This window comes from Neocloeon triangulifer, unplaced genomic scaffold, assembly GCF_031216515.1.
Source record: "Neocloeon triangulifer isolate White Clay Creek 2 clone unplaced genomic scaffold, ASM3121651v1 ptg000014l, whole genome shotgun sequence".
Taxonomy (NCBI): Eukaryota; Metazoa; Arthropoda; class Insecta; order Ephemeroptera; family Baetidae; genus Neocloeon; species Neocloeon triangulifer.
Genome location: NW_026775556.1, coordinates 12,881,410 through 12,902,819, shown reverse-complemented (window position 1 = coordinate 12,902,819; position 21,410 = coordinate 12,881,410). Strand labels below are relative to the sequence as shown.

The following is a 21,410-nucleotide window of genomic DNA, read 5'->3' as shown; positions in this document are numbered from 1 at the left end:
TTGGTTTCAAACAAACTCTCCTGCAGCCACAGACATTGTCGTTGCCAAATTAATTAAACTGACTTGACACCAATCTGATATTTATTGATTATAATATTCTTGTGCATATTGCATTAATTCCGGCCAAGGAAAAGACATCTCGGCGCTCAAAATTCAGAAATTTATATTTAGTTTAAGAAGCAAAATTTATTTATCAACTTTTAATTTTGTTATTTTGATAAATTTTGGTGTCAGAGGCCCATTTATTTTCTCATCCCTAAACGGCAAATCCGCCTATCTATTTTCCGCTCAGCCTAAATAATAAATAAAATTATATGGAAAATTATTTAAATGATGTTCCCTGAACAAGCCTTGAAGTCCGCCGACGAGACATTTCCACAAGCCGAACGGTCGCCACTATAATATTTATTTCTCTCAATTCTTAAAATTATTCAGTCAAAGGAGCGAGTTTTTCAAATGAAAAAGGGACTTTTGGTCCACAATTATTGTTTTAATTGTACGAAAAATCAGTGTCAGACATGCGATCAAACAGTGGTAATTTAAATTCAGCTTACAATAAAAACACCTTGAGATGCATCTCGAAATTCCAAAAAATTTGGCACACGTGATTTTGATCCTTATAATTATAAGCACACTCTTCGGTGTCGCTCATCTCAGCACCGAAGTCCGAGAACCGCGAGCAAAATTTATTCGGCCAGAGCGGCGCACGCTGGTGTGTTCAAATTTTAAATGGGCAGAGCCCGGCAGGGTGCCGGCACCAACCCTAGAAACCCGCACTCCAAGCTCGCTAGGTGAGGTGGCGCCGAATGTTCCTGCACTTAACTTATCACTCGCAACTTTTTCTACGACACAGAGCATGCACGAGACACTTGCCAAAATCAGAGGACAAGTCAGGGGGGTGCGCTCGAGTTTTAAAAAAAATCCCGCTGACGTCATAATTTTGGTGACAAGAAAGGAGAGAGTGTCACGTGGTTTCTGGACGAATATGAAAAGAAGGAAAAATTAATGACAAATTATAAAGACAATATATGCCTTCGTGGGTCATGTTATAAATAATCATAATTTTTGGTTTTTCTAACAGAACAACTGGACGGTTGCATATACATAAAATAACTTATAAAATAAATTAAGGAGTGCAGGGATCACAACATACTCGAGCTTTAGAAGGTCTCTAGCTCGCCTCGAAAATGTTTTACAATTTTTTTCTGGCTACTTCTCAGGAACTTGAGAACAGCTGGATCATGTCTGTTGCGCAAAACGTAATTCACCAGCTGCAATTTACCCATTCGATTCACTTTGTTACGTCCATGTCGTCCATGTTCCATTTTTACTCCTTGAGGAACCGTTGGAAGAATACCCTGGTCTCTCAATTCGGTCCTAATACGTCTCTTACATTGTTTTGAAATCTGCTAAAAGAAAAAATCAGAAAATGTAAAAGATTTCCGTGCAAAACAGGAGGAAGCAAAAACCTCTACACTCTAAAAAGCAGACGCTCCATCGCATCAAATTTGAAGCTATATAGTTTTTGTTGCATTTAATATGAGGTTTTTTTATATACATATATTTGTTGTTTGGAAAATGATCATCATAAATCGCTTTCAAAACAGGCACTCATCTAATATTGCAATGAATATTTCATCCAGGCACAAAACGTTAAGAGCGACATAAATTTCTGGTATATATGCTTCATATTTACAGTTTTGGCCTGGCCCCTTTTAGTTGCATCATAAAACTAATTGAAAGCAAAATTAGTAGTTCAAAATGTTAATTTTAATAATTATTTAACGAGCTTCTTGCATAAAAACATTATTTAATAATGGCACAGTGGGCAAGAGCGTATAATGCGCTCTGCGATACGCGCTCTGAGCGCGAGTGCAGCTTTTTCATGACTCGCAAGGCAGTGAGCGCGAGCGCAATTTTATAAAAAGCGCGAGCGCTCTTATATGCGCTCTTTGTTTTCTAGCCGCTGTTTTCTCGCCGCAGAAAGAATAATTATTTAAATTAATTTAAGAAATTCAAAGCTCATTTCAAGGAACATTCTTCTTTTTGCTAGGTTAATTGATAATTTCAAATTAATTTGTAATTATTGCTTTTTAGCTTTCTTAATTTTTATATTTAGTTCCTGCTCAGTCGAAGACACTCTCTTCAAAAAGTGAGAAAAAGAGATTAATCTTACGTTAATTAAAATTAACTTAAGATAAAGTTTTAATTAAAGTCTTAATTAAAATTAAGACTTTACGTGGTCTAGTTGCCTTCCTTCAATACTAAATGTTATCCTCATTGTCTGATGATTATCACCAATTATATTATGCAATTTAATCCATTTCTTAAATGATAGAATTTCATGATCTTCTAGAGAAAAGCAAACTTATATAAAATAATTATGTTACATCAAATTTTTTATTTCATTAACTTTTAATTCAACATTTTTTTTATATATTTTGAATTCGGAAAGTTTTAATTAAGAGCGCTGAGTGCGAGCGCAAATTTTTCGATTGAGCGCGAGCGTATTATTCGGAGAGCGCTAGCGCAGCCCATTTTGAATAATGGTCCACCAATGTTTTACTGAAATACAAGGTTTTCAAGACATTCACTGGGGATGGGAAACGACGAACATTAAACTTTTTTTTTTAAATGCGACTTTTTTTTTTGTTTTAAGCGCGTTTCAACGTGTGGAAGGAAAGTACAATACGTTGTTAATTGAAATTCAATTTTGAAACCGACTAAATTGACACTGCGTCTAAGCGAAAGGTCAAATTGTTTGAACTAATATGTTTTTTTTTAAATAATTGAAATTTTTGTGTCAATTTTTTAACGATTTGACAACAAAAAATTCATGGTATTTCTACTGACCGTCTAAAAATGTCGGACAGGTCATTATGATCATTTCTAGCTACTTTGTGGATACAGTGATTTTTACGCCTCCCCCCCCCCCAAAAATAAAAGAAAATTGAACTGAAAAACTATTTGGTGGGAAAGTTGACTAAAAACCAACAATTTTGCCCACCCATAGCCATCACAATATAGTTTCATGTATAGCTTTTGAAATAATTGTTGGAACATTATTTTGCAGAGCACGTTAAAATATATCTAAACATTCCTAATCCCAAACTAAAATGTTTTTGATAAACAGGATCGAGCGAAAAATACGTTCTATAATTTTACGTACTTTAACAAATATCTACAAGAAGTTCTAAATATAAACTTATTGATTTTGGAAAAATAATTTAGGTCGCCTGATTTCAGGGTAAAATTTATTGATAATGAACGCTCTACGCAATCTAAAAAATGGCACTGACCTGGCTGGACGCTCCTGCAATATCAACTCCTGCCTGCTGGGACTCTGCACCAGGGTCTGCAACTACATTGGACTCAACACCAGGTTCTGCGCTTAGACTGAAAATCATCAATAGTCAGGATTAAGCAAATGATCAATGTTTGATAAAATGATTGAAGTTATGTTAATTAGGCCGGCATAAGTCAAGAAACTCCTGAAAAAATTAAAGAATTTAAAATTCAAATCGTTTTTAAATTTTGTTTACTTCGAGGAGATAAGAATTCTTGCAAATCGCGACGCTAAATTGATTGTTTGTCAGAAGGGGTCAACGAATTCAATGTGCGAATTTTGTTCAAGCTCACCTGAAACACTTGTCGGCACTGTTGGCAAGCGGAATGTAGCCGAAAATAACTCAATCACGGCAACAGATGCACATTGTTGAAGAAATAGATAACAACGCTCTCGATTTCGTTTCGTTTTCGTAAAACCTTTCCTTTCGCTTGCTTTCGCTACCCTCCGCGTGACGTCACACCTGGAGCAGGCAGGTAGCCAACAGGCAGCGAAAAGCAGACAACGGGAAGAGACTATTTTGGAACTCTTGAAAGAGATGTCGCAAGCGGTCTCAAGCTTGATCGCAAAGGGAGATTTGATCAGATGGTCGTCTCGAGTATTGTTGGTCTCGGACTGATTTGCGCAGTGCTTAATTAGCAGCGTTTGAGATTACTACAGTATAGTGATTTTAAAGCAAAAAAATCTAATCATCCTAATGTTTTCCTGTGTCGATAAAAAAAATTCTACTCTGATTTTTTTAAATTAATTTAATTGTAGATTAATATTTAGTTATACAAAATGAGCATTTCTAAATAACTGAGTATTCCAATTCTTAATCTTGTTCATGCACGAGATTTAGACTTATAAAATAAATTAACTTTTAGGCAAAAATTGTTTTTAATTATAAAATATTTTAACACACTATCAATTTAAATTATATTTGTATCAAATATATTTTTAAATCTTTTAAAATTATCAGGAATTTAAAACTATATAATTACAGTTGAAATAATATCCTCGTTTTTTCTTCATTGATTAAGGGGAAAAATTTTCCTGTTTCAATTAAAAATTTCAACGCAGAATTTATGTATTTATTTGGAAGGAAAGGCCGGTAGGGGGCGCACCTCCCTCTCTGCTGCTCGCCCGCTGCTTGCTTCACTCACTCCCTCACTTGGCCACTTGAGTTCAGAGTTCACTCTCGCTCCTGCTGCACTCGCGACTCGCGTTTTGCTTGAGTTTGCTACTCTCATAAAAATCGTTTGTTTTCCGCTGCATCTTTTGCTGCTGCCTGGTATTCCAGCTTTTCTGAAACTCGCATCTTTCTAATGTAAGTTCACTTTCGACACTTCCCGATTTTCAATCTTTGGCCACCCCAGCTTCGATAACAAAAATAAATCGCGACTTTTACCAATTATCGTTTTGCATCCCCAATTTAATTGCGAATTGCGATCCCCCGCTTTTGATATGGGTCTCCAATGGTTTTGTATACAATTTTGTGAAATCGTTTCCCCGCAAGCATAAATGAATAACTTAAACAAGCTCAAAATTCAATGATCGGCATAACTTGCGTCAAAATCTTGCTTTTTGATGCACATTTTTTTAGTATTTTTTCAAATTCTTCTTTGTTTTTTCAAATATTTTTTCTGCGATAGCAAGGCTCATTTGCCAATGGATATTTAATAGTCGGAGGGTCACACTGACTTTGATTGCAACTTATAAAGGGGAAGTTGGAACTACTCATCGCGCGCATTCGAATCTCCTTCTAACAAATTGTTTGTTTTCTCCTCTGCCAGCGAGTCAGCATCGGCAGGAAAGGAGTGCCGGAATAGGGCCGAAAAGAACAAGGCCGAAAACGGCTGAGCGGAACAAGGCCGAAAAGGAATAGGGCCGAAAAGGAACAAGGCCGAAATACCGGTGCAAACTTAAAAGGAAGAACCGGTTTCTTTAGGAAAGCATCTATTACCGTGCTATGTCAACTCGTCATCCCTACAAGAAACGGGACGTTTCAGAAAACACCAGGACACACAATTTTCTTTATCATCGTACTTATAAGTCAACCTGTGAGATATATCTCCAATAATTCATGTGTGGCTGGAAGGAATATTTTAGATTTGAGCAATTCTTTTGCCGACCACATTGGGTACCCCCAAATTTGATGCTGGCTTCCTGAAATTTTCGTGGCTTAATCCTCATGACTTGAAAGCAAACTCCATAAATTTTTATCAAAAAATTTTCAAAATTGCGGGTTTTACGGGACATTTTGAAAAAATAAAAAAACTTAATTATCTCGGCTCCGTGATCGCACAGGGACAATCTGGATATGGTTGGATTTTTCTCATCAATATCTACAAAAATTAATTAATTTTAAAATCGTAGTTCATTTATTTCAAATTCAAACTCAAATTTGAAGATGTGCCTCAAGCTAAAAGTCAAATTTGACATCGTCATTCAATTCCTCGTGAAAATTTACGTAATGTGTCAAAATTGCGATGTGGGTATTTTTAGTTAAATTTTAAATAAAATAAAAAGATAAAATTTTCTGTGATTTTCTGATATGTGTCTCGTCTAAAATGAAGAATATTTTGCTGAAGTATTCTACAAAAAATTTTAAATTTTCGTCAATTTTCCAATGCGAAACGGCCGCATGAAGGATTTTGGTATCGGCGCGCAAAGGATCTTCAGTTTAAATGTTTGCTGAGCTGAACGCGCTCACGATTATCGGTTATTTTTCAGCTTTCGGCCTTGTTCCTTTTCGGCCCTATTCCTTTTCGGCCTTGTTCCGCTCAGCCGTTTTCGGCCTTGTTCTTTTCGGCCCTATTGCGGGACTCCGCAGGAAATTCTTTTGTAAATTGGAAATGCCTGCAGCCAAGTCGCCAACAAACAAAACAACTCAAATTTTCAATTCGTTTCTTCCAATTCTTCCCTTGTGCTCTTGCGATATACAAGGACGCAAAGTCAATTATTACAAATTCGTTAATTTTTGCCCAAAAAGAGATCAAAAATTTCAAAAGCGACTATTTCATACAAGAAAATTTTTTCTTTCCTTGGATGAGAAAATTACTTTTCTTGTTTGAAAAAATTGGCACTGGAGGTAATAATCATGGAAATGAAGAGATCGGGCTTTTTCCTCGTTGCAAAAATTCTCTACCCGTTTTGGTCACAGTCTGCAACCCTATTTCATGAGCAGGAAAAATGCAAAAAAAATTAGCTTATCGAAAAACACCACCAAAATTAAAATCTAAAAACTGTCAAAATCAAGTACCAACCCAACTGCCAACCTATGGATGTCTTTTTTGAGAGAGGAAAAGCTTTTTCTCGAAAGCGCATAATGTGCCCTACATCTTTCGGCGCCCCCGTGGTCGGCCACGCCGCGCGCAGCGTTTGCTCATGAAATAATAGGGTTGCGGACCGCGACCAATACTGATAGAGCCATTTGTTTTTGAATAAAAAACAATTTTATTAACGAGGAGAAGCCATATCTCTTCATTTCCATATAAATTTTTCTTGATAATTATCCTTCAAAGTGATTACTGAACTCTTTCTTTAACAATTTCAAGTTTAAAATGATCAAAGACCCATATTAATTGAAAACTTTGCTTGAATTAAATCTTGTAGGAGAATTTATCTAAAAAGGGTAGGTTTGAATTTAAATTTGGAACTTGATAGACTTTTTTAAGATGTTAATTGTGTAATAAAAAAATCTTATTTGATTGAATAATTAAATTTAAATTAAGAATTCAAGTCAAGTTTTAAAAGTTTGAGCCAGTTTGAGCAATGTTTATTCAATTTGGAACCGTTCAGGTTGAAATAGAGAAAATTGTGTTTCTTCTTTTAGCGCTCCTTTGTCGGCTGGGGGGTGAGGAAACAAAATTATTTTTCTGAAGGGAGTCGCCTTTTTTTATTTGCCGCCACTTCTCCTTAGTTTGCGCGCCGGTTTATGGATTTTTTTTTCAAGTGCGGCGGCAGAGTGGGTGGCTTTTTTTTTCTTTCACCAACAGCGATTTTCTTGTCCCTGTGGCGCCGGCTGGCCGCGCACAGAATTCAATCAGCAGACAAAACACAACAAATCCCCACAAGAAAATCCAAACAGAATGAAGAAACGCTCGCCAAAAGCTGAAAAATTACTCGAAACTTACGTTTATATTCTTAGAAGGATTTTTTTTCCACCAACAATTAATTTGACCAGATAAATTTAAATTAAAGTTAATTGTCTCTTCAGCCACAAAATGCATTTGATTCCTCTGCGGATTATTTATATTATTTTTTCTTCAGTTTGTTTGGGTAAAAATTCCCAAAATACAATTTCTTACACTCAACCTGCACCTTAATATTAAAAATTAAAAAGCTTTTATAAGTTCCCAATCTTTTTTTTAATGTTTACTTACGTTAAGACTGAAACTGAATTTGCACCAATTTTCACCTCGTTATTCGGCACCACTTTGCACGCCGAGCACACAATAAACTCGTCGTGTGTGTCACAGGCCGTAAAAGTCGAGGTCATGATAGTAATATCTCTCCTATGGTACTCTTTCCCTGGGTTAGCAAAATAAAAAAAATGCTCTCGTTTTAAACGAAATTAATGCAGAGGAAAACTAAAGGTCGCGTTTTGTTCTCGTGTCTGGGTATTTTTCTTGCCGGGTCATTTTTGGATTGCCGTCATTAGGAAGAGCTCATTGTTGGCGCTCTGCTGCCATTATGCGCTAATTTTCTTTATTACACATTAATTGCGGCCACCATTAACATGACTGATACAGCATTATCGTGGCCCTGACCTCCGACATAAATGAGCTGTCACAAAAAATAATAGACCAAGTCCCGCTCTAAATTTGGCTTAATTATAAATATAAGTTTTTTCCGTCTAAATGAAAACGTCGCCTCTTTTTTCCTCGAGGATGCTGCGGAACGTTGGCGCCCTTTTATTATTTTTCTTGTGCGCTGACACGCAGCCAAAATTGCCCCCCCCCCCCCTTCCAGGAAAATTAGCCATATATCTTGACTATGTGAAATGTGGAATTTCAATTTTGACATTTTCATGAATATACTCTGACTGAATTATGATGGATAGCGTCTTTCCTCCAAAAGCAGTGCGAAAGAAATTTTTATTTATATAAGCATCCACCAGCACCCGGTTTTATTAAAAAAAATTGTATAATTATGCTTCATACGCTTGATTCTTCACTAAACTTCTTAATGACCTATCCTCTTAAAAATAAAGATAATAAATCATCCACTATCGGCACTATCGCCAGTTTCGGTGAAAATTATGTTAATAATTTAAGGGATGACAGTGATGATGACACCACTCTTGGAATATATTATGTATGTATTTTTTTCTACTATGATCTTTTATTGAAGAAAATAACATCCATCAGAAAATTAACTATTCTTGAAAATTGTTATTAGTAACTAATTTAATAACCCCTTAATTCTGCCCAAACAGGCCTGTAAAGTATAGAAATACTTCCAACCGCTTCAACCAAAATACTGCACATTTGACTTCTTGCAATTTCAATAACCATCTCCTATCAAATTTAAATGCAATGAAATTTATAGCGATCGTCGTCCAGCGCTCGCGAACGTCTTAATCAGTAAACGCGCGTCACACGATAAACTCTATTTGAATTTGAAACAAACTAAATTACTAAATAATGGCATTAATTAAACAAAGACACACACACACACTCCACAGTGGTGGGAACGTTAATTGTGTTGGAGCGCGGAAGCTTTCAATTCATTTTTAATTGAGAGTAGATTTTTAATTTATGGTTTTATTACACTTAAATGGCAAAGATGGGAGAATAAACGATGCAAAAATATAATTTAAAATTGGAGAATTGACAAGAAAAATTAACTTGTGTATATAAATATTTTTAAATATTGTAATAAATATAATAATTTTGATGATTTTTAGAACAAACATGTTCTGACAATTATTTGTTACAATCTGATATTAACTTTACTTTTTTTAGTAGAAAATCGTATCATCAATGAGTAAAATTTTAATGATTTATCCAGACAAAGCAATATTTGTTTTATATTATAAAATAAAAATTGATAAGTTCAAGTTCAAGAGATTCCCCTCTTTGTCGTGCTTTGTCGATTAAAAAAAAAAATTATAACAATAAGGGATATTTCGTTTTGAAGAAAAAAAATTGTATTCATAATTTAGAGAAAAAGTTAATGAAACTAGAAAAATGAGTTCAAAGTGTTACGTTATAGAAAAATGAATTTTATTATTTTAGCCTTTGAGTAATATTAATTTTTCTTGTCAAGCCTCTAATTTTGAAATATATATTTTATACATCGTTCATTCTGCCATCTTTGCTATTTCAGTTTGAATTTATCCATAAATTAAAAATCTACTCACAATTATAAAATTAAATTAAAGCTTGCGGTATGATTTTATTATAGACAGCAGTTGGTACCACTGCTTCAGCGCGGAACCTTGGCCAAATCATCCATCTTTATTCTCTCTCCCTCTCCCAAGTCACAACAGCCATCGAGTTGGTCTTGCGAAATGCGATGCGATCCGTCGTCAATGTCAATTGAGTTAAGATTTGATCAGGGGTAAGAAAGGCTCGGCAGTCTGTCTCGTGGACAGTTTTACAGTCGTTTAACTTAAGTTAATTATTGCCGGTAAAAATTTCGATGTTGACCAGTGTTGACAAACCCGCCTAATCGCCTAGGCGCGTCATTCGGTTTCGGTTGTCATTCTTTACTCTCATGTCGAAGGCGGCCATTAGACACTCGACCAACCTGCACACGCCGATTGACGCGGAGCTAGGTAAGAGACCAAATATTCGCCTAAATCCATTTTAACATTCGCTCTCCGTTACGCCGATGTGCCGTGCCGTGGGCAACTTTGTCGCTTGCTTTGTGTCTTGCAAGGAATGCAATGCTTTTCACTTCTCATGGCGGCATCCAGCCTTGCCTGCATTCCAGCGCGGCGCGCCGACGCTGTCGCTTGCTGAACGTGTCAGAACATGTTCAAGCCGATCCGATCTGCACTACATGTCTCTCTGACTCTCCCATCACGCTAGTTGCTATAAGGAGAGTAAAACCATTTTACTCTCCTTAAGTTGCTAGCTCGCTTCTCTCTCTCATCAAGATCAAAATCTCTTTTGTTGCTGTCTGATTTTCCGGCTTTCGTGAAATCCAAACCTTTTAAAATTTCATCTTATTCAGTCGGAGTTCAGCGCATTTTGCGACAGCCATGACTTATCTCAGGCGATTTAAAAAAAATGATAAAATATTATCGTATTTACGCACTAAATTTTTGATTTCACTGATTTGCGAGAATTAATCCAACTGTTCACCACTGAGCTAAAAGAAGGTATAAGCTAGATTTGAACATATATATTATATAAATGAAATTAGGAAAAATTCTTCTGCAGGCAAACTGTTTTATTTTAATCCTGATCCTTCGCATTTTGCAGATCACCTTGAATAGGTGTGATCGAAACCCTGGACATGATCGCCCAGATCAGCAGATCAGGTTCAAGCAGGGAGCACCGCAAAGAAGGAAGAAAAGGAACAGAAGTTTGAGTGTAGCAGTGACGGTGACGACACACACACAAGAAGAAACACACAGGCTGAGCTATTTTTGTTACTTTATTTTTATACTAAGAAGTTATTGATTATTAATTTTTTCACTTGACTTTTTGACTCAAAACTTACCTTGTGGCGAGTTTTGATGTCAGCGTCCCAGGTTCACATATAATACTTAGAGTTTTGATTCATAATTTTTTTTTGCAATTGACTCAAACCTTACCTTGCGGCGAGGTTTGATGTCTGCGTCCTCTCTTATATACATGTCTATCATTTACTTCTGAAAAATAATTTAGTGCCCAAATCGACTCAAAGCTTTCCTTGCGGCTAGTTTTGATGTCAGCGTCCTTTTATACGCTTGCCTATTATTTACTTCTGAAAAATAATTTACTATCCAAATTGACTCAAACCTTACCTTGCGGCGAGGTGTGATGTCAGCGTTCTCTTATATACATGTCTATCATTTACTTCTGAAAAATAATTTAGTGCCCAAATCGACTCAAAGCTTTCCTTGCGGCTAGTTTTGATGTCAGCGTCCTTTTATACGCTTGCCTATTATTTACTTCTGAAAAATAATTTACTATCCAAATTGACTCAAACCTTACCTTGCGGCGAGGTGTGATGTCAGCGTTCTCTTATATACATGTCTATCATTTACTTCTGAAAAATAATTTAGTGCCCAAATCGACTCAAAGCTTTCCTTGCGGCGAGTTTTGATGTCAGCGTCTTTTTATACGCTTGCCTATTATTTACTTCTGAAAAATAATTTACTATCCAAATTGACTCAAACCTTACCTTGCGGCGAGGTGTGATGTCAGCGTTCTCTTATATACATGTCTATCATTTACTTCTGAAAAATAATTTAGTGCCCAAATCGACTCAAAGCTTTCCTTGCGGCGAGTTTTGATGTCAGCGTCCTTTTATACGCTTGCCTATTATTTACTTCTGAAAAATAATTTACTATCCAAATTGACTCAAACCTTACCTTGCGGCGAGGTGTGATGTCAGCGTTCTCTTATATACATGTCTATTATTTACTTATGAAAAATAATTTAGTGCCCAAATCGACTCAAAGCTTTTCTTGCGGCGAGTTTTGATGTCAGCGTCCTTTTATACGCTTGCCTATTATTTACTTCTGAAAAATAATTTACTATCCAAATTGACTCAAACCTTACCTTGCGGCGAGGTGTGATGTCAGCGTTCTCTTATATACATGTCTATTATTTACTTCTGAAAAATAATTTAGTGCCCAAATCGACTCAAAGCTTTCCTTGCGGCGAGTTTTGATGTCAGCGTCCTTTTATACGCTTGCCTATTATTTACTTCTGAAAAATAATTTACTATCCAAATTGACTCAAACCTTACCTTGCGGTGAGGTTTGATGTCAGCGTCCTTTTATATGCATGCCTATTAAATACATTTGAAATATAAATTATGATCCAAAATTGAAAAACTATGAAAGGATATCAGATCTAACAAATTTTTTGCAGGATTGTTTCAAATATTAACGAATAACGGTTGATAATTCATCTTCTGAAGATAAATCAGTGCAATTTTGCAGCTTACAAAACCAGCTCTGGGGTCTCTAATAAGATTTGTTTAAGTTTTTGGATTTTATGAAATGTAAATGTTGGTCCAACGGCGCTGCACCTGTCAAGGGAGCTTGTGCTGAAAATTCCTAGTTAATTTTAATCGAGATATTTTTGGGATTTTATTGAAAGGTAAAAATGTAATGAATTTGATAAAATGTAAATGTGGGTTTAACGGCGCTGCATCTGTCAAGGGAGCTTGTGCTGAAAAATCCTAGCTTTTTTGAATCGAGAAATGTTCTGGATTTTATAAAATGTAAATGTGGGTTACACGGCGCTGCACCTGTCAAGGGAGCTTGTGCTGAAAAATCCTAGTTAATTTTAATCGAGAAATTTTTGGAATTTTATTGAATGGTAAAAATGTTATGAATTTGATAAAATGTAAATGTGGGTTTAACGGCGCTGCACCTGTCAAGGGAGCTTCTGCTGAAAAATCCTAGTTAATTTTAATCGAGAAATTTTTGGAATTTTATTGAATGGTAAAAATGTTATGAATTTGATAAAATGTAAATTTGGGTTTAACGGCGCTGCACCTGTCAAGGGAGCTTGTGCTGAAAAATCCTAGTTAATTTTAATCGAGAAATTTTTGGAATTTTATTGAATGGTAAAAATGTTATGAATTTGATAAAATGTAAATGTGGGTTTAACGGCGCTGCACCTGTCAAGGGAGCTTGTGCTGAAAAATCCTAGTTAATTTTAATCGAGAAATTTTTGGAATTTTATTGAATGGTAAAAATGTTATGAATGTGATAAAATGTAAATGTGGGTTTAACGGCGCTGCACCTGTCAAGGGAGCTTGTGCTGAAAAATCCCAGCTTTTTTGAATCGAGAAATGTTCTGGATTTTATAAAATGTAAATGTGGGTTCAACGGCGCTGCACCTGTCAAAGGAGCTTGTGCTGAAAAATCCTAGTAATTTTGAAATGATAAATATTTGGGATTTTATTGAAAGGTAAAAATGTTATGAATTTGATAAATCAGTGCAATTTTTCAGCTTACAAAACCAGCTCTGGGGTCTCGAAGGAAAATAAGATTTGTTTAAGTTTTTTCTTTTGGGCAGAGCATTGATGATGGGAAAGAGTGAGTCCTGCAAAGGAGCCAACTGTTCACCCCAGAGCCGAAAAGAAGGTATAAGCTAGATTTGAACATATGTATATAAATGAAATGAGGAAAAATTCTTCTGCAGGCAAACTGTTGTATTTTAATCCTGATCCTTCGCATTTTGCAGATCACCTTGAATAGGTGTGATCGAAACCCTGGACATGATCGCCCAGATCAGCAGATCAGGTTCAAGCAGGGAGCACCGCAAAGAAGGAAGAAAAGGAACAGAAGTTTGAGTGTAGCAGTGACGGTGACGACACACACACAAGAAGAAACACACAGGCTGAGCTATTTTTGTTACTTTATTTTTATACTAAGAAGTTATTGATTATTAATTTTTTCACTTGACTTTTTGACTCAAAACTTACCTTGTGGCGAGTTTTGATGTCAGCGTCCCAAGTTCACATATAATACTTAGAGTTTTGATTCATAATTTTTTATTGCAATTGACTCAAACCTTACCTTGCGGCGAGGTTTGATGTCTGCGTCCTCTCTTATATACATGTCTATCATTTACTTCTGAAAAAAAATTTAGTGTCTAAATCGACTCAAAGCTTACCTGACGGCGAGTTTTGATGTCAGCGTCCTTTTATACGCTTGCCTATTATTTACTTCTGAAAAATAATTTACTATCCAAATTGACTCAAACCTTACCTTGCGGCGAGGTGTGATGTCAGCGTTCTCTTATATACATGTCTATAATTTACTTCTGAAAAATAATTTAGTGCCCAAATCGACTCAAAGCTTTCCTTGCGGCGAGTTTTGATGTCAGCGTCCTTTTATACGCTTGCCTATTATTTACTTCTGAAAAATAATTTACTATCCAAATTGACTCAAACCTTACCTTGCGGCGAGGTGTGATGTCAGCGTTCTCTTATATACATGTCTATTATTTACTTATGAAAAATAATTTAGTGCCCAAATCGACTCAAAGCTTTTCTTGCGGCGAGTTTTGATGTCAGCGTCCTTTTATACGCTTGCCTATTATTTACTTCTGAAAAATAATTTACTATCCAAATTGACTCAAACCTTACCTTGCGGCGAGGTGTGATGTCAGCGTTCTCTTATATACATGTCTATTATTTACTTCTGAAAAATAATTTAGTGCCCAAATCGACTCAAAGCTTTCCTTGCGGCGAGTTTTGATGTCAGCGTCCTTTTATACGCTTGCCTATTACTTCTGAAAAATACTTCTGAAAAATAATTTACTATCCAAATTGACTCAAACCTTACCTTGCGGCGAGGTGTGATGTCAGCGTTCTCTTATATACATGTCTATTATTTACTTATGAAAAATAATTTAGTGCCCAAATCGACTCAAAGCTTTTCTTGCGGCGAGTTTTGATGTCAGCGTCCTTTTATACGCTTGCCTATTATTTACTTCTGAAAAATAATTTGCTATTTAAATTGACTCAAACCTTACCTTGCGGCGAGGTTTGATGTCAGCGTCCTCTTAAATACATGTCTATTATTAACTTCTGAAAAATAATTTAGTGCCCAAATCGACTCAAAGCTTACCTTGCGGCGAGTTTTGATGTCAGCGTCCTCTTAAATACATGTCTATTATTTACTTCTGAAAAATAATTTACTATCCAAATTGACTCAAACCTTACCTTGCGGTGAGGTTTGATGTCAGCGTCCTTTTATATGCATGCCTATTAAATACATTTGAAATATAAATTATGATCCAAAATTGAAAAACTATGAAAGAATATCAGATCTAACAAATTTTTTGCAGGATTGTTTCAAATATTAACGAATAACGGTTGATAATTCATCTTCTGAAGATAAATCAGTGCAATTTTGCAGCTTACAAAACCAGCTCTGGGGTCTCTAATAAGATTTGTTTAAGTTTTTGGATTTTATGAAATGTTAATGTTGGTCCAACGGCGCTGCACCTGTCAAGGGAGCTTGTGCTGAAAATTCCTAGTTAATTTTAATCGAGATATTTTTGGGATTTTATTGAAAGGTAAAAATGTAATGAATTTGATAAAATGTAAATTTGGGTTCAACGGCGCTGCACCTGTCAAGGGAGCTTGTGCTGAAAAATCCTAGTTAATTTTAATCGAGAAATTTTTGGAATTTTATTGAATGGTAAAAATGTTATGAATTTGATAAAATGTAAATGTGGGTTTAACGGCGCTGCACCTGTCAAGGGAGCTTGTGCTGAAAAATCCTAGTTAATTTTAATCGAGAAATTTTTGGAATTTTATTGAATGGTAAAAATGTTATGAATTTGATAATATGTAAATGTGGGTTTAACGGCGCTGCACCTATCAAGGGAGCTTGTGCTGAAAAATCCCAGCTTTTTTGAATCGAGAAATGTTCTGGATTTTATAAAATGTAAATGTGGGTTCAACGGCGCTGCACCTGTCAAGGGAGCTTGTGCTGAAAAATCCTAGTTAATTTTAATCGAGAAATTTTTGGAATTTTATTGAATGGTAAAAATGATATAAATTTGATAAAATGTAAATGTGGGTTTAACAGCGCTGCACCTGTCAAGGGAGCTTGTGCTGAAAAATCCTAGCTTTTTTGAATCGAGAAATGTTCTGGATTTTATAAAATGTAAATGTGGGTTCAACGGCGCTGCACCTGTCAAAGGAGCTTGTGCTGAAAAATCCTAGTTATTTTGAAATGAAAAATATTTGGGATTTTATTGAAAGGTAAAAATGTTATGAATTTGATAAATCAGTGCAATTTTTCAGCTCACAAAACCAGCTCTGGGGTCTCGAAGGAAAATAAGATTTGTTTAAGTTTTTTCTTTTGGGCAGAGCATTGATGATGGGAAAGAGTGAGTCCTGCAAAGGAGCCAACTGTTCACCCCAGAGCCGAAAAGAAGGTATAAGCTAGATTTGAACATATGTATATAAATGAAATGAGGAAAAATTCTTCTGCAGGCAAACTGTTGTATTTTAATCCTGATCCTTCGCATTTTGCAGATCACCTTGAATAGGTGTGATCGAAACCCTGGACATGATCGCCCAGATCAGCAGATCAGGTTCAAGCAGGGAGCACCGCAAAGAAGGAAGAAAAGGAACAGAAGTTTGAGTGTAGCAGTGACGGTGAACGACACACGAAAAGAAACACACAGGCTGAGCTATTTTTGTTACTTAATTTTTATACTAAGAAGTTAATTTAATTGATTATTAATTTTTTCACTTGACTTTTTGACTCAAAACTTACCTTGCGGCGAGTATTGATGTAGCGTCCTTTTATACGCTTGCCTATTATTTACTTCTGAAAAATAATTCACTATCTAAATTGACTCAAACCTTACCTTGCGGTGAGGTTTGATGTCAGCGTCCTTTTATATGCATGCCTATTAAATACATTTGAAATATAAATTATGATCCAAAATTGAAAAACTATGATAGGATATCAGATATAACAAAATTTTTGCAGGATTGTTTCAAATATTAACAAATAATGGTTGATAATTTGTCTTCTGAAGATAAAATAGTGCAATTTTGCAGCTTACAAAACCAGCTCTGGGGTCTCCAAGGAAAATAAGATTTGTTTAAGTTTTTTCTTTTGAGCAGAGCATTGATGATGAGGAAGAGTAGCGTCCTGCATAGGAGCCAACTCTTCACCCCTGAGCGGATAAGAAGGTATAATCTTGATTTGAACATATATAATTTAAATTCACACTTGCATCAGACTCTGGCCATGTTAAGTGAGATGAAAATTTTATTGAGATTTTAGCCTTTTTCATCTCTGGAAGGAAGCTGACATTCCCGTTTGCTTCTTCTACTTGGCCATAATGAAATTCTTTCACCTCTGGAACAGTCAAATGATAACCCTGCTAGGTAAGATTTAATCTTTATTTTTATTTTATATTTACGCCGCGGAGTACAAATAATAATTTTAATTTTTCAGTTAATAAAGAATTTTGATTTTATAATATTGAAATTAAACCTTAGTTTTTCACCCTCTAGGTTCTGCTTGGACAAGTATCACTCGGGGAGGTACTGCAACACTATGACCGACAATGCTAAAGTGAATCCCGAGCTTCACTTACTTAAACTCAGCGAGATCTTTGCTCAGCTCCGCAAGAGAGACATGGAGGTGTCCAAAGGTCACATTCCTCCTTACTCGGTGCCCATCGAGTGTGGCAGTTTGGTCCGAGAGACAGTCCAGCAGTTTATGGATGGCGACGTTGATGCCTTCCTGCACACCATCAGGTGCCTCCTGTTCCCCTCGGCAGAGGAAGAGGAAAATGCGCCGAAAAGAAAGAAGATCTGCGCTGTGTGCGGTCTCTGGGAGGGCTACATGGGCGCCAAGCTGAAACTTTGCCGAATGTGCAGGGATGACATTGACAACACCAGTGTGCCAAAGTTGTGGTACTGCGGCAAACTGTGTAAGAAGAAGGCCTTCAAAGACGGCACACATAATGCACTGCATGATGAATACTTGATCAGTCAACTGCAGATTTAAGGATTTAATCAAATACACACAACATTTGTCATTTTTATAAATACACACTATTTTTGATATCTATAGATTATACGATATTAATAAAAAACCCTTAAAGATGGGTCAATGAAAGTGTGAAAGGAAAAACTGAAAGCGTAATTTTTTCACTTGTACCCTTTTATTCAATTCATTGATTGCATTGAAAACAACATACCAGCACGAGATACAATAATGAATCCTGGTTACATTCTGACAGTTACAAGTAGAACATACAGAGCTGTGTGACACTATGATGTAGTTGTCTGGTTTGTATAGGACGATAAATACAGAGTTTGTTAAAAATCCCCTGCGATTCAAAAGAACGTCTACATCACCTTCATAATTGTTTTGTGAGAAAACGGAGCAACAAAATTATGTTATACTCTCTTAAAACTTAGGTAGTTTGTTCCTCTGTTTAGCTAAATTGACATCATGAATGACAATTTTCAGCCATTGATCACTGCATATATTTTTGGGGATGGGTAATGAATATTAAATTATGAACGAATGATTGACACTCGAACACGAAAACAATTCAAAACAGGCCGGATGTTTGAAATTTAACCAGCGTTATGAGACAGAAAGGTGTGCTTTGAGCAACTTAATTGTGTATGGTAAAAATCCTCAAAATCGCAAAAAAAAAGTACGAACGCGTCAAAAACTAAAAAAACAAATGCTTATCATGGAAAGTATGAAATTGGCGGTTACTTAATTTCAAATATTAAAATAACAACATAAGCGCAAAAATAGAGGTGCCTAGACAAAGACAAGTACGAAAAACAACACGCACTCTTTTAAACGAAATGAATTCAAAATTTAAATTAAAACAGTCGGTGTTTGATTATGGAAATTTAGTTCATATTTTTTCGATCATACTGGATAATTCAATTTAGGCCGCGCTCATCGTTTTTATAATCCTTGCATCACTTCTTTAACATTTGGCTATTCTGCACAATATAGACACGAAGATTTCGTTCTCAAAACAAAGCATTATAGCTGCTGCTGAGTGTTGAATAGACATTTAATAGACACGTTGAAAATTGCCTGATTAGCTGTTTGTTAGATTTTTAATTGACAATCAGTTTCCTTCTTCAACAATTGTATTGGAGCTCTCGGAGACAGACACATTTTACTTTCAGCATCGAGAGTTGAAAATTGATTTCTGTCCCAGTCTCAAGGAATGGATAATTAATTTGTGTTTCAGTCATTTTAGCACCGACTAAACCCTAAACGGCCACAATCATGAATGTGTATGCAACACGGCTGTATATATCTCTATTCATTTAATGTATGTAATTATGCATTTAATGTATGTATCATATATGTATATAGGCTTATTAAAAATATATCGGGGCGAAACGCTCTCGAGCCCTTGTAAATCGTGTTAAGTAATCTGTGTTGATATTCATCATCAGTTCTTAAATTAAAGCAATATAAGAGTAGATTTTAGTTGAATCGATTATGAATGTGTGATAACGAGTTTTGACTCTGCTTTTTATAAAGTTTTTTTAAGTCTCAACCCAGCCACCGACCTTAAAGTTTTGCTTTAAATGGGAGCTCGGCCGATTGGACAGACCATGGCAAGCTGTAAATTCTGCACAAAAGAGTTGCATGAATGTCACATTGTGGCATCATTTTGTCCTGAATTTTCTAGCCCCGCGTATACCGGCACAACCTCCCTCAATGCATTGTGTAATAATAATTTAACATGGATATATATCATTGGTTATAACAATGTGATTTAAAATCAACGACGTATTTCTCTTGATTTTGTCTCTCATTATATAAATATGTACATTTTCTCTATCCGTTCATTTGTGTCTTGGTAATAAGGCAATAATAATTAGGAATCATCACTTTCCCCTCATCTCCGTACACTACGACACTGCTCTCCGTTTGTCACTTCTAAATTTGTCTAATCTGCTCCGCCTCTCATATCTTTCTCCACATACAAAACAAGCAAGACTAGACATAACTTGTATGGAAAAACAAAACAAACTCACGTGAATTGAAAAATGTCAAAAAAAGTACGAACAGTGTCGTCTTGAATGAATTTGATATCTCATGATATTTTAAAATAAGCAAAACTGATGCAGTTTTGGCAATCCTTGTGTGTTACCGTTCTTGATGCGTAACAGGTTTAAAATCAGAAAAACATAATAATTAAGTGAGCTAGCCTTACAATTTAAAACCTATCATACACATTTTATGATTCTTAAATAATGAATGGAATAATGGATGTCCCGTGCTCACACACAGGCTGTACATTTCATATAAAATTAACAAATCAAACCGTGCTTAAAACGAATTACAAAAAAATCTTGACGCTATAACACAAATTATATATTGATTGCACTTGATTATTTGCGAGTTTGCCCATTGCTCGAACAAGTCCATGCCACTTTAGTGTATTAGTTGATGTCTTTCTTGAGTAGTGGATCTTTGATAAATTCCGTGGAATGTTTTAGAGTGGTGAACTGGGATAGCTTTTGCCTGCGAAAGAGCTTAAATTCAGCCACTGAATTTAAAACCTCGCGGACAAAGTTTTACCAGTTCAGGTTGGCTCCAAAGTTGCCCTTTTGTTTGTTCCCATATTATGATTTATACAGGACGGAAGACTAGTTATGAGATGTTTGATGAATTATTTACAGTGATGGCCAAACCTGAAACAATCGAATTTTATTGTAATTGACTGAGGAATATTTTGTTTCGAGACAAACTCACCCTGAAGACTATACAGTGGATGGAATGGTTAGTTGAAATGTGCAGGTGAGGTCACAACTTATTTTAATGAATTCCTCGTGAAGTGGTGAGACGTGGACTACAAAAAGCGCACACAATTAGCAAAAGCCACGCAAAAAAAAGAATTGCAGAAAAAAAAATTTGTCTTCTTAGCTTACCGATGCAGATGCTCTGCTGCGAGGTGCTGATGCGTTGTTTTGGTTGACGAGCTGCTGCAGTTTGTGCAGTTGCGAGAGCAGATTTGAGTTGGAGCCCTCCAAAGACTCAATTTTCTTCTTGTACTCGCAGTTCTCATTAAGCAGGTTCTCGACTCGCTTCTCAAGCGCATCCATGTACTCCTTCTTCTTGCGTCGACTCTCCTGGGCTGAGATCTGGAAATTGCATAAGGTTGGAATTAATAAGAAGAGCAATAATTAAAACTTGATTTGTTTTAATAAAATTTTTATGTTTACAGAAAAAAATTTACCTTGTTCTTGATTTTTCTCCTGATCTTTTTCAGTGACTTTTCCTCCGCCTTGGTCAGGGGCAGTCGGGTTGGAATGGGGTAGCCTTCGGCCAGGAGGGTCCTCTTCTCCTCTTCAGTTAATGACAACATACCAGTTGTGCCCTTCTGCAAATATGTGAAATTCAATTTCCTGATAAATGCAGTTT

The 21,410-nt window shown here is 35.9% G+C and overlaps 1 protein-coding gene and 2 long non-coding RNA genes across 13 annotated transcripts in view; 1 reads left to right on the top strand and 2 right to left on the bottom strand.

The window, feature by feature from the left end:
- Nucleotides 1-480: 480 nt before the first annotated feature.
- LOC132200989 (uncharacterized) lies at nt 481-3,782 on the bottom strand. 2 transcript variants are annotated; one of them, XR_009442228.1, is made up of 3 exons: nt 3,640-3,782; nt 3,300-3,396; nt 481-1,409 (listed from the first exon to the last, which is right to left on the bottom strand). It is a non-coding gene; the product is annotated as an uncharacterized LOC132200989 (long non-coding RNA). The 2 variants fall into 2 exon arrangements; XR_009442229.1 differs by having other exon boundaries at nt 481-1,406.
- A 736-nt stretch (nt 3,783-4,518) lies between these two features.
- On the top strand, nt 4,519-21,360 carry LOC132202031 (uncharacterized). 7 transcript variants are annotated; one of them, XR_009442337.1, is made up of 7 exons: nt 9,811-9,895; nt 9,988-10,112; nt 10,765-13,592; nt 13,693-16,404; nt 16,505-17,173; nt 17,261-17,371; nt 17,501-21,359. It is a non-coding gene; the product is annotated as an uncharacterized LOC132202031 (long non-coding RNA). The 7 variants fall into 7 exon arrangements; XR_009442342.1 differs by lacking the exon at nt 9,811-9,895 and having other exon boundaries at nt 9,902-10,112; nt 16,505-16,670; nt 17,039-17,173; nt 17,501-21,360; XR_009442341.1 differs by lacking the exons at nt 9,811-9,895; nt 9,988-10,112 and adding an exon at nt 4,519-4,655.
- The window catches only part of LOC132202030 (cyclic AMP response element-binding protein A-like), a 47,978-nt gene continuing 44,702 nt past the window's right edge, over nt 18,135-21,410 (bottom strand). Inside the window, exons 6-10 of one of the 4 annotated variants that reach the window (XR_009442334.1) lie at nt 21,226-21,369; nt 20,918-21,130; nt 20,742-20,838; nt 20,568-20,680; nt 18,135-20,510 (exon numbers count right to left, since the gene is read on the bottom strand). Coding sequence is in view for 1 of the 4 variants with exons in the window: in XM_059628664.1 (XP_059484647.1) it covers nt 20,663-20,680; nt 20,918-21,130; nt 21,226-21,369 (375 nt within the window). In the remaining 3 variants the exon portion in view is untranslated. Of the gene's footprint in view, nt 20,681-20,741; nt 20,839-20,917; nt 21,131-21,225; nt 21,370-21,410 lie in introns of all 4 variants that reach the window. The other 3 variants (XR_009442335.1, XR_009442333.1, XM_059628664.1) reach the window with 3 other exon arrangements.